Source organism: Sparus aurata, chromosome 17 (assembly GCF_900880675.1).
Source record: "Sparus aurata chromosome 17, fSpaAur1.1, whole genome shotgun sequence".
Taxonomy (NCBI): domain Eukaryota; kingdom Metazoa; phylum Chordata; class Actinopteri; order Spariformes; family Sparidae; genus Sparus; species Sparus aurata.
The window spans coordinates 18049950-18062612 of NC_044203.1; the positions used below are offsets into that span (position 1 = coordinate 18049950).

At 39.7% G+C, this 12663-nt stretch overlaps 1 protein-coding gene across 1 annotated transcript; it reads right to left on the reverse strand.

Moving 5' to 3' along the window:
- Positions 1-2853: 2853 nt before the first annotated feature.
- On the reverse strand, positions 2854-9348 carry rcc1 (regulator of chromosome condensation 1). Its single transcript, XM_030395145.1, has 10 exons — positions 9191-9348; positions 8215-8311; positions 7786-7973; positions 7507-7686; positions 6081-6177; positions 5860-5982; positions 5554-5712; positions 5126-5245; positions 4707-4859; positions 2854-3601 (listed from the first exon to the last, which is right to left on the reverse strand). Exons 2-10 carry the CDS (start codon positions 8291-8293, stop codon positions 3426-3428), a joined length of 1275 nt encoding a protein of 424 aa, XP_030251005.1. The 5' UTR covers positions 8294-8311; positions 9191-9348; the 3' UTR covers positions 2854-3425.
- Positions 9349-12663: the final 3315 nt, after the last annotated feature.

The window sequence follows — 12663 nt, forward strand, 5'->3', positions numbered from 1 at the left end:
TATTATCTGAAGGTAAAGAGTGAGCTATGTGTTTTAGATCATACGTGGTGGGAAGGCAGTGTGGGTTGAATGCTTTCTCAAACAAACATGCAGACAGTCACGTTGTCATGTGAGGGGAGGCAATGATAGAAAATACATGTTTAGTGTTTTGTGGGTAGCCTGTTGCGTTCGCTTTCAATCAACCCTTCCTACGCTTTGTACATCATAACTTCCATCTTCACACTATTTTACACAAAGCCAAAGCTTATTCAGACAACTCAGAGTGAAGCCACTCCAGAGCATTCAAATCATGACAAAACTTTGGATTTTTTCGATACAAGAGACACAGCATCCCACACTTGAAATGACAAGTTAATTAAGAAGGCAGCGGGGTGACTTACGGGCTGCCACATCTCAATCAAGGCAGGGCAAAATGATCCAACATTCATTTTCCTTGTAAGGTTATAATTTTATGATGCTTCTGTTAATGAATGCATCGTGCTGTCTGTCAGTGTAAGGCACACGTGAAAGACAGTGTGACTTGAACAAAAAGCTTATGAAATCCATATATGTACAGCCGTGATTAATTTGGCTCCCTCCTTTATTAGAGTGAATGTGTGGCTGGTGGTGCAGGTGCCTGAGTCTCCTCTGTCTCCTCTGTAATTAGTTTGAAGAAAGGGAGATTAGAGCCCACACACATTATGAAAAATCCAGTAAGACTTTCTATGAGTGAAAGGAATTAATCGCAGGATGCTTTTGCTGAATCCCTGTACGAATGTTTCTCTTTGACATCCCGCACTCGTGCATTCAGACTTTCTACATTTCCAGGGCAAAGATGCTTTTAACACCCTTTCTTCACCTCGCAGCTTTAAATCAGTCATAACAGTGAATTTGTGACTTCTGAAAGTCTTTAAAAAAAAAGACACAACTTGTGTGTTGGAGGTCTGAAGGACAGAGATAAACAACTATGTCTTAACAGGCGTCCAAGATCAAAAATGTAATTTCTCGAAATTCAGGCGCAGTGGGTGACTAGTAAAAATAACAAGTGCATATCTAGGGAGCACTTAATCAGTGCCGGGATAACAAGACAGAATATTTAACTCTGCTTGGTATTTGACCTCCTAATAGCTCATTACTGAGGTAAGGAAATAAAATGTTGTAATGAAAGTTATGGAGGGGTTGACACATCGACGTGTCTAAAATTGCAAATTTCAGTGTCAAATGATTGTCAAACTATATTCTTCATAGTCGAAAGAGATAATTACGGAATAGTGTGCCGTGTATGGCAGTGCACGAGAAAACAAGTACATTCACTCTTTTCAGATACTGTCAACAACATATAGAAAGAAGGAAGTTATGTTCTTTGAGGAACAATGTGCTTTAAGAACGCTTTTCAGAAACATTGTCTGTAAATGTACATTTTTTTAATGCCCAGAATGCTTTCAGATGGTTTCTACTTGAAAAAAAGAACCATGTTTAAGGATATGTTCATCCAAAGAAGAACTACTCAGTCATTATTTGGAGCCTCAGAGCAAAATGTTGAAGCAGTCTGCTACTTGTTAAGTAAAAACTTTAAAAAGGATGTAAATTATGTCTTGTCAAACCTACAGTATTTGGTATCTTGGGGCTTTCAGAGACTTGTATTTACAGCACCGTCAAGCTCTAGAAATGTGGAATACAATCAACTTTCCATCAGCATGGAGGTTAAAAAAATAATTTTCTTTACAGCTATTGTACAACTTATTTCTACCAAACAGGAAACTGTGCCTTTAGTTCAAATTTATTTCTGACAATTCTGCTTTGTCACAGGACAAACAGTGAGGCAAAACAATAGAAGGGGTTCATTCTGATCAGTTAACTGCTTATGAAAGCTTCTTCAGCATTTCAAAGCTTATTGAGCTCTCTAACCATGAGCGATTTTTAAAAATGTAATCTTGGGTCCTTTTGGACAGATGAAAGCACGATGAGACGTGCAAGGACCCCGTGCATTTCACCTCAGATTACACACAAAAGCACGTAGCTTTGATGTATGTACTTGTACCATCATTTGCATCCTTAAGTGTTTCTGATTTACATTCGTGACTCGATGGGTATGGAATGTGTTATTTGCATACAAAATAGACATAAAGCAGCAAGGGTGCAACTGCTTAACATCAGCAACTTTGTTTTAACCTACATTTTACACCACTTGCAAAAATAGGGTAGAAAATGAAATGATGCCTGCAGAATATCAATGTCCAACAGGATCATAAGGGTTGAGCCTTAGTAAATGTAATTACCTATATTTCCAGCACAATAGACTCTGATAATCAGAAAGGACTGCAACAATGGTAGATACTGGAGCAATAAAACATAGTTTGCCACAAAAACCTTCAGTGGCCACAATGTCTTTTGCATTTTTTCAGTTATTTCATTACAGTATAAAAGTTGTAAACCAACAATTTTCTTTTCATGTGTTCTCGCATTTATATAACCAGTCATCAACATTGACTGAAATGTCCAACCATATTGGAAATAATTGATTATGTGTTAGGGTGGATTTTCCCTTTTGCAAGTAGGGTGTTAGATGTGACATCCGGCTGACATGTCTGTGGTAACTGCACGACACAGCTGTGGCTATTCATTTTCATTATTGCTCAAACTGCCAACTATTCTGTTGATAAATTAAACGTTTTGTCTATATAGTGTCAAAAAATGTGTTAAAATTAATCACATTGTACGGAAGGCAAATTTTAAATGCTCACACCTGAGAAACTTACACTACAAAATGTTCAGTATTTTTCAGGAAAATGATCAATTATCATTAATAAACAATTAATCATTTAAAAAAAAAAAACAGTTGCTGAATATTTGATGCATTGGATAAGAAAAGGCTTAAAACCTAAAATGTAATCTTTATTGTCAGACAGGAAAAGCAACACAATGCAGGTTACAGTATGATGTGTTTCCAAGTAGACACAACAATGTGTGCTCAAAGTAAAATGAACAGTAGTCTCACATATCAATCTCAGTATAAATGCCTGAACCAAATTGAATTGAAATGATTGCTTTAAAGGAAAGAAAAAAAAATTAAAAAAGGCTTTGTGGAATTCATTAAAAAGGTTACACTCTCACTTCCTCTATGTACATGCCAATACTCACATTCACAAACATCGCATACACCTTCTTACAGTCATACTAATGACGTTTAATGAAAAGAATTCAAAGTGAACATCAAAAACTAGATTTAAAAAAATAGTCTCTCATTTTTCATGATCTAGTGAACATCCACGGACATTTTCCTCACACCAGCAAGAAAAGAGTTCCAATAAAAGCGCTCGACTCTCACCTCTCCCTCAGCTCAGCACAGGAAGTCACACAGATCAACCCCATCTCCAGATTTAGGCATCGTGAACAAGGCCCCACCAAGTAGCTGATCAAAAGATCCCCCATCAGTCAGATGGACATCAGCTCTCCTGTTTGTCCTTGACCAAAAGAGCTGTATGCTGCCCTCCACTGGAGGCTGTCAGTACTACACGGTTCTCCAGCTGCTTGCCCGTCATCTTAACGGGGCTCCATTCATCATCCTCCTCTCCGGTGCCAAGCTGCAGGTTGGTGCCCATGCCCCAGGCGTACACAGATCCTGGAGTGACAACAGGCAACAGAAGGTGGAGTGAGCAACCTTTTTAAAAAATAATGTTTTAACCTTTTTGGCTCATTCAGGATTCTTACGCCATTTTCACAGTCAAATTCAAGCACTTTAATAGGGGGATTTCCAGCTTTTAACTGTGATGAATTACATATTTTTGTATATCTAAATTGTAGGAGCCGTGTTTGAGAAAGGAGCATTCATGAATTTAAGTTACAGAAGTAGAAGGAATATTTACATTATTTACAGTTTGATGTATCCACAATTCATATTTACAGTAATGCAATTGATCAATCGTTTGGTTTGTTGTGCCTAAAATGTGCTGATAATTGAAATCTGTAAAATCTCATTCATACTGCATTTGTAATATCTGGAAGTAGTTAATGAGAACAGTTTCCTGGTAACCTGATGCCTTGTGAGTTTTGTTTCTCGTGGGTATCTCCGGGCCAGTCAGGCATGGGTGGAGACAGTTTGACTGTTGTGAATTCTTGCATCAGTGTTTTGATAAGCTTGGATTTTTAATCATTCTGTATCACCCTCTCTGGTGTTGAAGTGAGCTGGTCAACTACAGCAAGTGCTAGATTAGATGTGATTGGATGTGGATGGAGACAAAGGGAATCGTCAAGCTAAGGCTTCATTCATTGAGAAAACCCAAATTACTCAAAGATTATTTCACTTTGTCACATTAGATCTGATGTTATTGTGCTAGAAATTACTAATGTTATGTTGTGTGATAACTTTCTACAGAACAGTGACAAATTTAGGAAAACACAAAGGTTTCATGTGTCAGAACATATCATCTGTCTGCAAGTAACTACATGTGTAACTAGACATCATCTATAATCTGGTTTAGCCAATATACAATGATGTAATATTAAATTAATCCAGCTACAGGTTAATGTACTTCTTAAAAGGACAAAATAAAATGCAACTCTTTACAGTGAGTTCATGCTCTTTACAGACAAATGAAGCTGACACACACTTTGGAAAAACTGTCAAGGACTAAGGACTTGCCATGAAAGCAAGTGACACTTAAGTAAACACTTATGAAACCAACTCTGATCACTCAAACTTCTAATGCCTTTTCTTTGTTTCTCACCTTCTCTGGTCACAGCGAAGCTGACAGACGCCCCACATGCCACACTGCTGGCCGGCTCCATCCCAGTCACAAGCGTGGGCTCACTCTTCTCTTCAGCGCCTTCACCCAGACCCAGACGACCATAATCTGCTCTGCCCAGACTGTACACCTGTCCTACAAGAGGAAGACATTCAGAGGATTCATCTGTTTGCTTATATCACCTGCTGTTCTTGGTGTGTCTTATTTTATTATTTCGACAAAACTATTTTTTACATTTTGAATTCCAAACAGTGTCAACTTTTAGTCTCTAACAGACTTAAATGCTGAAACATAATGTGTAACATCAGTTGTAAATGACTTGCTTACTTACGTATCACCTTGTAAAGGCGAAGCAGCATAAATCTGGATCAGGCCTGAAAGAGCACATATGTGGAACTTACCTTCGGCATCAAGGCAGACTGAGTGATGTTGCCCTCCAGAAAACTGCACCCAGGAAGTGGTGGAGTTCTTGAAGCACATCAGTTTTTCCGGGGAAAAACATATCTTGGTGCTTTTAGTCCCTGAAAGATTGGATAAAAGGTATGAGGACAAATAAATTGACCTCACAATGTTTGATACAACTGCCTTCAAGCAGAATATGGCCAACTGACTAAAACATATCTGGAAAACAATGTCAGATAATAAATAAAAAGGCTGTTATTGAACCAGGGAAGTCCCACGAGGGAATCAAGAGGGAATTTTATTTTTTTTTAAATATAATACAACTGTAAAGTACACTTAGTAATCTGAAAGCAGTCTAGATACCACTACAGTTAAAATTACAATACAGATTAATGGAATTTACGCTCTCAAAAAAGGCCATACTAACCCAGCTGGTGATAGTTGGCGAGGCCAAATCCATAAATATGTCCTTCTTTTGTCACAGCAAAGGTGAAGTACGACCCACAGAAGACATCGATGCACTTAACTTTGCCTTCTTTCCCTTTTTTCCCTTTCAGAGAAACTACCTGTGGTACCAGCATACGGTCTGAAATCAGAGGACACACAGTCAGCCAGAACGCTACATTGATACACATTAAAGCCATGAAAACTTCGACTGTCAATGTAACCATAAATCAGAAATGTATACGTGTTAAATCTTGTGCTATTGATGCTCCAGGCTTGTGTTACTTACCGAGGCCCTTCCTGCCTCCTCTGTTTGAAAAGATTTCAGGCACTCTCCCCAGCTGCCCCTGCTCTCCATTGCCTGATGAGTAAAGGTATCCCTCCAGTGTAACCATTACCAGGTGGTCGTTACCTATCAAAGAAATTGTGAAAGATCAAAGGAAACATTATCAGACGTAATCTGCAGCATAGAAACAAAAACATGCTGCACTGAAGCGGACTCATTCTTACCTGATGCAATTTTCACAACTGGTTCAGGCATGGGGACTTTGACTGGAAGAGTACATGTTTTTAGGGGCTCCAGTAGGCCTATGACACCGTTGTTATCCTGGAAAAAAGGGTCCAGCATATTAAAAAGTGTATGGAAGGTAGTTGATGGGATGTATACTGTAATACACATTCCAAATATAACATCAGATCTGAGATAAAAACAACAACATCATAAATAAGGAACAGAGATTACATAGTGAAACATAGCCTTACTCCTGTCAGACTGTAGAGGGCAGGCAAAGGTACAGTAATGGAGATGCGATTGCCAGTGTGCCATGGAGAATTAATTATGAAAAAACAAGTAGTAATGATAGTGATAGTACATGTGGAGAGATGAAAATAATAAAGAATGTTGTAACAAAGGATCATCATGTTTGAACAGCTTTACTTTTCCCTCTAACAAATTAAGAAAACTTAAGCCACTTTATCTCAAACCATGAACAATGCTGCAACTGTCAGAGATTTGGTCATGTAGCCACATGCAGCAGATAATACAGAGATCAAAAAAATGAATGTGAGAAAAAGTTCCAAAGCTCAGATTTCGCGAAGAACCTCTCCTGTTCAAAGGCAATTAGAGAGGTCTGAAGTGAGAGACGCACATGACTGGGGAGAAACAGATATCAGGAGGGTTAAGAAAGGAAACTGATGAGAGGAAACCTGAAAGACCATTTGACGTTAAAGCATCAGAGCCTCATGTCCGATTTAACCAAATAAGAAGTGGTTGATGACCTAAGGCCTCAGTCAGCCCAAATCATATATTGCAGCAATGAAGCCAGTCCTCCCTTTTCTTTACAGTGGGGGTGGAGTGGTGCAGAGAAAAACAAAAACATAGCAGCCCTGTGGCAGAAAGGCTAAAACAGAATCAACACAAGCTGATGTGTCACGCTATGGTTGCCAAATTACATCAAGCATACTACAAGCACTGGTTGAAACAACACATTATGTGTCAGGTTGAAACTGATGCTTTAATATAGGCCAAAAAAGACACATGCACAAAAATTGTGAAGTCTGCAAAATTGCTACAAATGTCTATTATCTTGCCTCAAACAATATCAAACCACCAGGACACTGCAACCGCAGCGGAGGAGAAATACTCTGCAAACCTGTCTGTTATTCTAGTTTGGAGGCATGTGGAGACTTGTTAGTGTTATTGCTTTAGTCAAAACAGCAACCAATTACTTAACAGTAATCATAATTCAGTAAATACATTTTATATATGGGGAGGGAGAACTTGCTTTCCCAGTGACAGCAAGGAAAGTGGAGGAGTTTAAATATCTTTTTCAAGTGGATACTTTAAAAATGTGATGATGTGGGGAAGTTATCTCACACACAAACATCCTGACTTATGAACGCAGATCTAGGTGGCTGATAACAGCAGGTTACTAACCCTGAAGGCACCCCACATGTACACTGTTCCATCATCTGTGAGTGCAGCTGTGTGGCTGTCCCCTGCCGACACCTGGACCACCTTCTCCTCCAGAGGCACCTTTCCTGGAACCATCTCAGACCCCGACTCTGTTGTGTCCCGACCAAGGGCTCCTTCATCATTACAGCCAAAAGTGTAGACCTAAAAAACAAACAAAAAAAATGTGTTGAAATGTTAGCAGGCAGCCACAGTAATAGTACTACTATTCCATGTAAAAAGACAAGACAGATGATCACCTACATTGCCAGTGTCGCTCAGGCATACAGTGTGCATGCCTCCAGCCACCACTTGCACAATTTTCTCTGGCAGGGACACAAGGGACGGCTTCTTCCTCTGAAAGATGTCCTCGCCGTGACCCAACTGTCCAACATCACCCATGCCCAGAACAAGAACCTGGCCTGCCTCCTTCCCATGACTCCTGTGGGAAACTGTCACACACACAATTTTCATGTTAATCAAAAGTAATTATATCATAATCAAAAATGCAGCTACAAAGCTTACTCAAATTGCATACAGCCAAGTGCTTTCCATTCAGGAACTTGGCGTAAACTATTCTCATGAAATTGATTTGGTTCTTCTAGTTTGAATGAATGAATGAATGAATAAATAAATAATACATACACACACACCTTTATCAACTGTTTGCTTTCTGAAAACTCAATGATTTACCTTTCACTTTCTTGGGGTCTTGCACATCTTCCACAATGGGCTCAGACTTCCTCTTAGTGGTGGTCTTTTTTGCAGGCATGACAGCAACACTTAAGGACTTTGGAAAAACAAACAAACAAGAGGACTGATTCTAATAACCTACCATGGGTTATAGTCAGCCATCCATTATGATCTCTCCTGCAGATCTCAACACAACTGGACCTTCTTTGATTTCGAGGAGCTTTGAGTGAAAGTATACCCATGGTAACTTAGGCACTAACTCACAAGCCTACTGGCAAACAAAGTTGACCAACTGATATGACCCAGGAGTTGTTTGACTTCAACAGCTGTCAGAGAGTCATTTCAATGGCTGGAACAGTGTCAGGTTCAGGACAGCTGTGGCTCGTCCACTTCTGCTCCCAGGCTGTTATAACCTCCGCAGTACTGAGGGCACTTCAAACTAGAGTCACTCTCAGCTCTCAGTCACCCAACTCTTTGATAAACACGTTTTCTGTAAAGACGTGTCTAGCTAGTGGTGTCAGTGCTTTAACATTCAACATGCGCTCAACATGCCGTAGTTTAAAATAGGCAGCGTGATCTAACGTTAACGCTGGCAGTGCCCATGCGTCCTTGCTAACACCCAGATAGCTAGGTTAACATGACTGAAAAGCGTGTACATGGCAGAGCTTCAGTCTACCTATCGATCGCAAATACATGTGACGCGATCAGGTACGGTAATACTGCATAAAAAGTCACTTTCACTACGAAGCACATGTGACTTGAACAGCATTAAAGCATACCTAGTCTACATGACACTAGCTAACGTGAGCTGTTTGCTAGCCGGAGCTAACTAACGTAAGCTAGCGGCGTTAGCATGACATTCGGGAACGAAATAAACTACAATAACACAATTTATTGAATGGACTGCATTGACATCGCTTTAGTTGCTCAGCAGTGCTTGCCTTCTGGACATTTTATGCGCTCATAATTTACTAACCTGTGATACGTGGAAGGTTGCAGTTTGCCTAGAAGTGAACGTGCACACCTTGTTCCGCTTGTTCCCGGTCGCTAAATTACGAATCCTACTATGGCAAAAGCAAGGCCCGCCCTACGATGCCTCTGATTGGCTAGGACTCCTTAACCTCATTGGTTCAGGTTGAGGTTTAGGCACGAGGGGTAATGATTGGTTATGTTTAGGGTAAGAGTCGAAGGGTGAGCCAATCAGAGGACCAGTAAACCGGGATTTGTGTTTTTGGATGCCCTCATCCTTAAAGGGACAGCAGCACTCAAATGTGCAGTGACGGAAAATAACTGGGACCATTTACCCAAAAAGTAGGTACGTTTTAAAAAATATATATATTCAACAATTAGAGTGTGATTTTAGTGTTAAATTACATTATAGCCTATTTTGCGATTATTACATCAGCTGTATTAACAAGTACAATGTCAATGCTGCAGTCTATTGTAACTACAATATATAGTAAGGTAGTGTAATCTATAGTTTTTATCATTTATATATCTATTTTATAATTACGTAATTTAATAATATAACCATGTATTTTACAATTTTATTAATCAGCAATGTCATTAGTAACTATAGCTGTCAAATACAGATAGTGGTAAAAGTAAAAGTAAAAGTTGCATAAGTATGGTCAAAGCTGCCCTACACTATATTACCAAAAGTATTTGCTCACCTGCCTTGAATCGCATATGAATTTAAGTGACATCCCATTCTTAATCCATAGGGTTTGATATGATGTCAGTCCACCCTTTGCAACTATTAACAGCTTCAACTTTCCACAAGGTTTAGGAGTGTTTATGGGAATTTTTGACCATTCTTCCAGAAGTGCATTTGTGAGGTCACACACTGGTGTTGGACGGAAAGGCCTGGCTCTCAGTCTCCGCACTAATTCATCCCAAAGGTTTTCTGTTGGGTTGAGGTCAGGACTCTGTGCAGGCCAGTCAAGTTCATCCACACCAAACTCTCTCATCCATGTTTTTATGGACCTTGCTTTGTGCACTGGTGCACACTCATGTTGGAACAGGAAGGGGCCATCCCCAAACTGTTGGAATTGTAGTATGGAATTGTCCAACATCTCTTGGTATGCTGAAGCTTTCAGAGTTCCTTTCACTGGAACTAAGGGGCAAAGCCCAGCTCCTGAAAAACAACCCCACACCATAATCCCCCCTCCACCAAACTTTACACTTGGCACAATGCAGTCAGACAAGTACCGTTCTCCTGGCAACCGCCAAACCCAGACTCGTCCATCAGATTGCCAGATGGAGAAGCGTTTTTCGTCACTCCAGAGAACACGGCTCCACTGCTCTAGAGTCCAGTGGTGGAGTGCTTTTTAATCACGGATTTAATCACGGATTATTAACAATTTCAACAGCATCTTCATCCATTAAATGACGCTAACGTATATTTGCAATTTTTAACTGGGGGGATGGCCCAATGGGAGCACCACCCTGCCCCGACACACCTACGTACACCTCCCAAAGGACATTGGGCCTCATTCACCAATATCTTCTTAAGAATCTTCTTAGATTCTTTCTTAAGTTGTTCTTAAGAGGTTCCTTAAGAAAACCCTTCGTCAGATTCACCACCGCGTTCGTAAGCCTCAGAATTGTTCGCAGCTGTGTTCTTACATTAATGAAAGCCGCAGGAGCAATATATATGCCATTGTTTTGCAGGCCTTGGATGGAGAAATGCCACGTATAAATAGGGTAGGGGGGGGGGGGTTACTAATTGATGGCATGTTTCCAATTTACTTGATTTATCTTAAATCATTGGCACATTTGATTTATTTTAGAATTTAAATTCTTTGTAAATTACCAAAAATATGAAAGATTACTCCTGAGTGTTCGTAGGATTTGTTCTTGCCTAAGAACAAATCCTAGATAAGAAAAAAATCATGAATGCCACAATGGGCCTCATTCATGAACCGTTCTTACCAACAAATTTGTTCTTAAGTCCCACTTACGAAGATTTTACGAAGATTGTGGCATTCATGAATTTTTTCTTATCTAGGATTTTTTCTTAGGCAAGAACAAATCCTACGAACACTCAGGAGTACTCTTACGCACATTTCAGTGCCGAAATGTTGGCATGGTTGTGTTTTCTTCTCTTGTGTAGTTCAATAAAATGCAATAATACAGTGATAATTCTGTCATATTTATTCATTTATTTATTCATTTAATATTTTTGGTAATTTACATATTTAAATTCTAAAATAAATTACATGTGCCAATGATTTAAGATAAATCAAGTAAATTGGAACCATGCCATCAATTAGTAACCCCCCCACCCTATTTATACGTGGCATTTCTCCATCCAAGGCCCGCAAAACAATGGCATATATATTGCTCCTGCGGCTTTCATTAATGTAAGAACACAGCTGCGAACAATTCTGAGGCTTATGAACGCGTTGGTGAATCTGACGTAGGGTTTTCTTAAGGAACCTCTTAAGAACAACTTAAGAAAGAATCTAAGAAGATTCTTAAGACGATATTGGGGAATGAGGCCCAATCTTCGTAAAATCTTCGTAAGTGGGACTTAAGAACATATTTGTTCGTAAGAACGGTTCATGAATGAGGCCCATTGTTACAGGACACCTTAACCAAAGCTGTGACATTTCTTATTCTACAATTCCATGTTATCCAGCTATCTTCCTTCTCTACCTACAACAATTGTCTTTTTATAACTGAATTAAAGTAATGAGTAAATACACCTTTTAAATGTATGCAGTAGACTAGTTTATTCAGGCAGGGTTTTCTCATGTTTCTCACAATACACTTCAAGCAGGGTCATTTTAAATTTCATGATCCACATGACCCCTTGGAATTTTTTACAATCTAAATTCCTTGAAGGACACACAATGAACATTGTGCAAAATAGTAAGGCCTGACTGACTTATTTGTAGGGCCGAGTTTATCCTATCAGTTTTGCCTATCACAGATATACACTTCCAAGGACACATTCTTGACCTAATCTGCTGCTCTGGTGTAACCCCCCTAAACTGTTGTGCCTCAGATTTGCCCATCTCAGACCACAAGCTAATATCCTTTAATGTCATGCTAAGATTATCAAGGACTAGCATGCCTCGCTCTATCACTTTTCGAAACATCAAAGATATTGACTTGTTCGCCCTCTCTAATGGAACTGATGACTTTCCCAGCTGAGACGGCTTATCCACCACAGATGAACTGGTATCCCACTACAATCTCGGACTTCATCTACTGCTTAATACTCTTGCACCTCTGAAAACAAGGTCTGTTTCCTTTGCCCACTCTGCTTTACACCAGCGCTATGCCAGCTCAAAACCAAAGGCTGTCGCCTGGAACGCCTTTACGTCAAAACTGGCCTAGCAGTGCACAAAGAAATGATGCCATTTCTTTAGCCAAAACCGCATACTACTCAACCTTAATCAGAACAGCGAATATCCTGAAACCACTCTTCAATGCCAAAAT

Bases quoted from the DNA above. Each gene is read 5' to 3' on its own strand.
- rcc1 (XM_030395145.1), bottom strand. From the start codon at position 8,293: ATGCCTGCAAAAAAGACCACCACTAAGAGGAAGTCTGAGCCCATTGTG. The intron at 5,713-5,859 runs GTAAGTAACACA...CTCTGATTTCAG, and splicing joins AGGAGGCAGGAAGGGCCTCG to ACCGTATGCTGGTACCACAG. The intron at 4,860-5,125 runs GTAAGTTCCACA...TTCCTCTTGTAG, and splicing joins AGTCTGCCTTGATGCCGAAG to GACAGGTGTACAGTCTGGGC.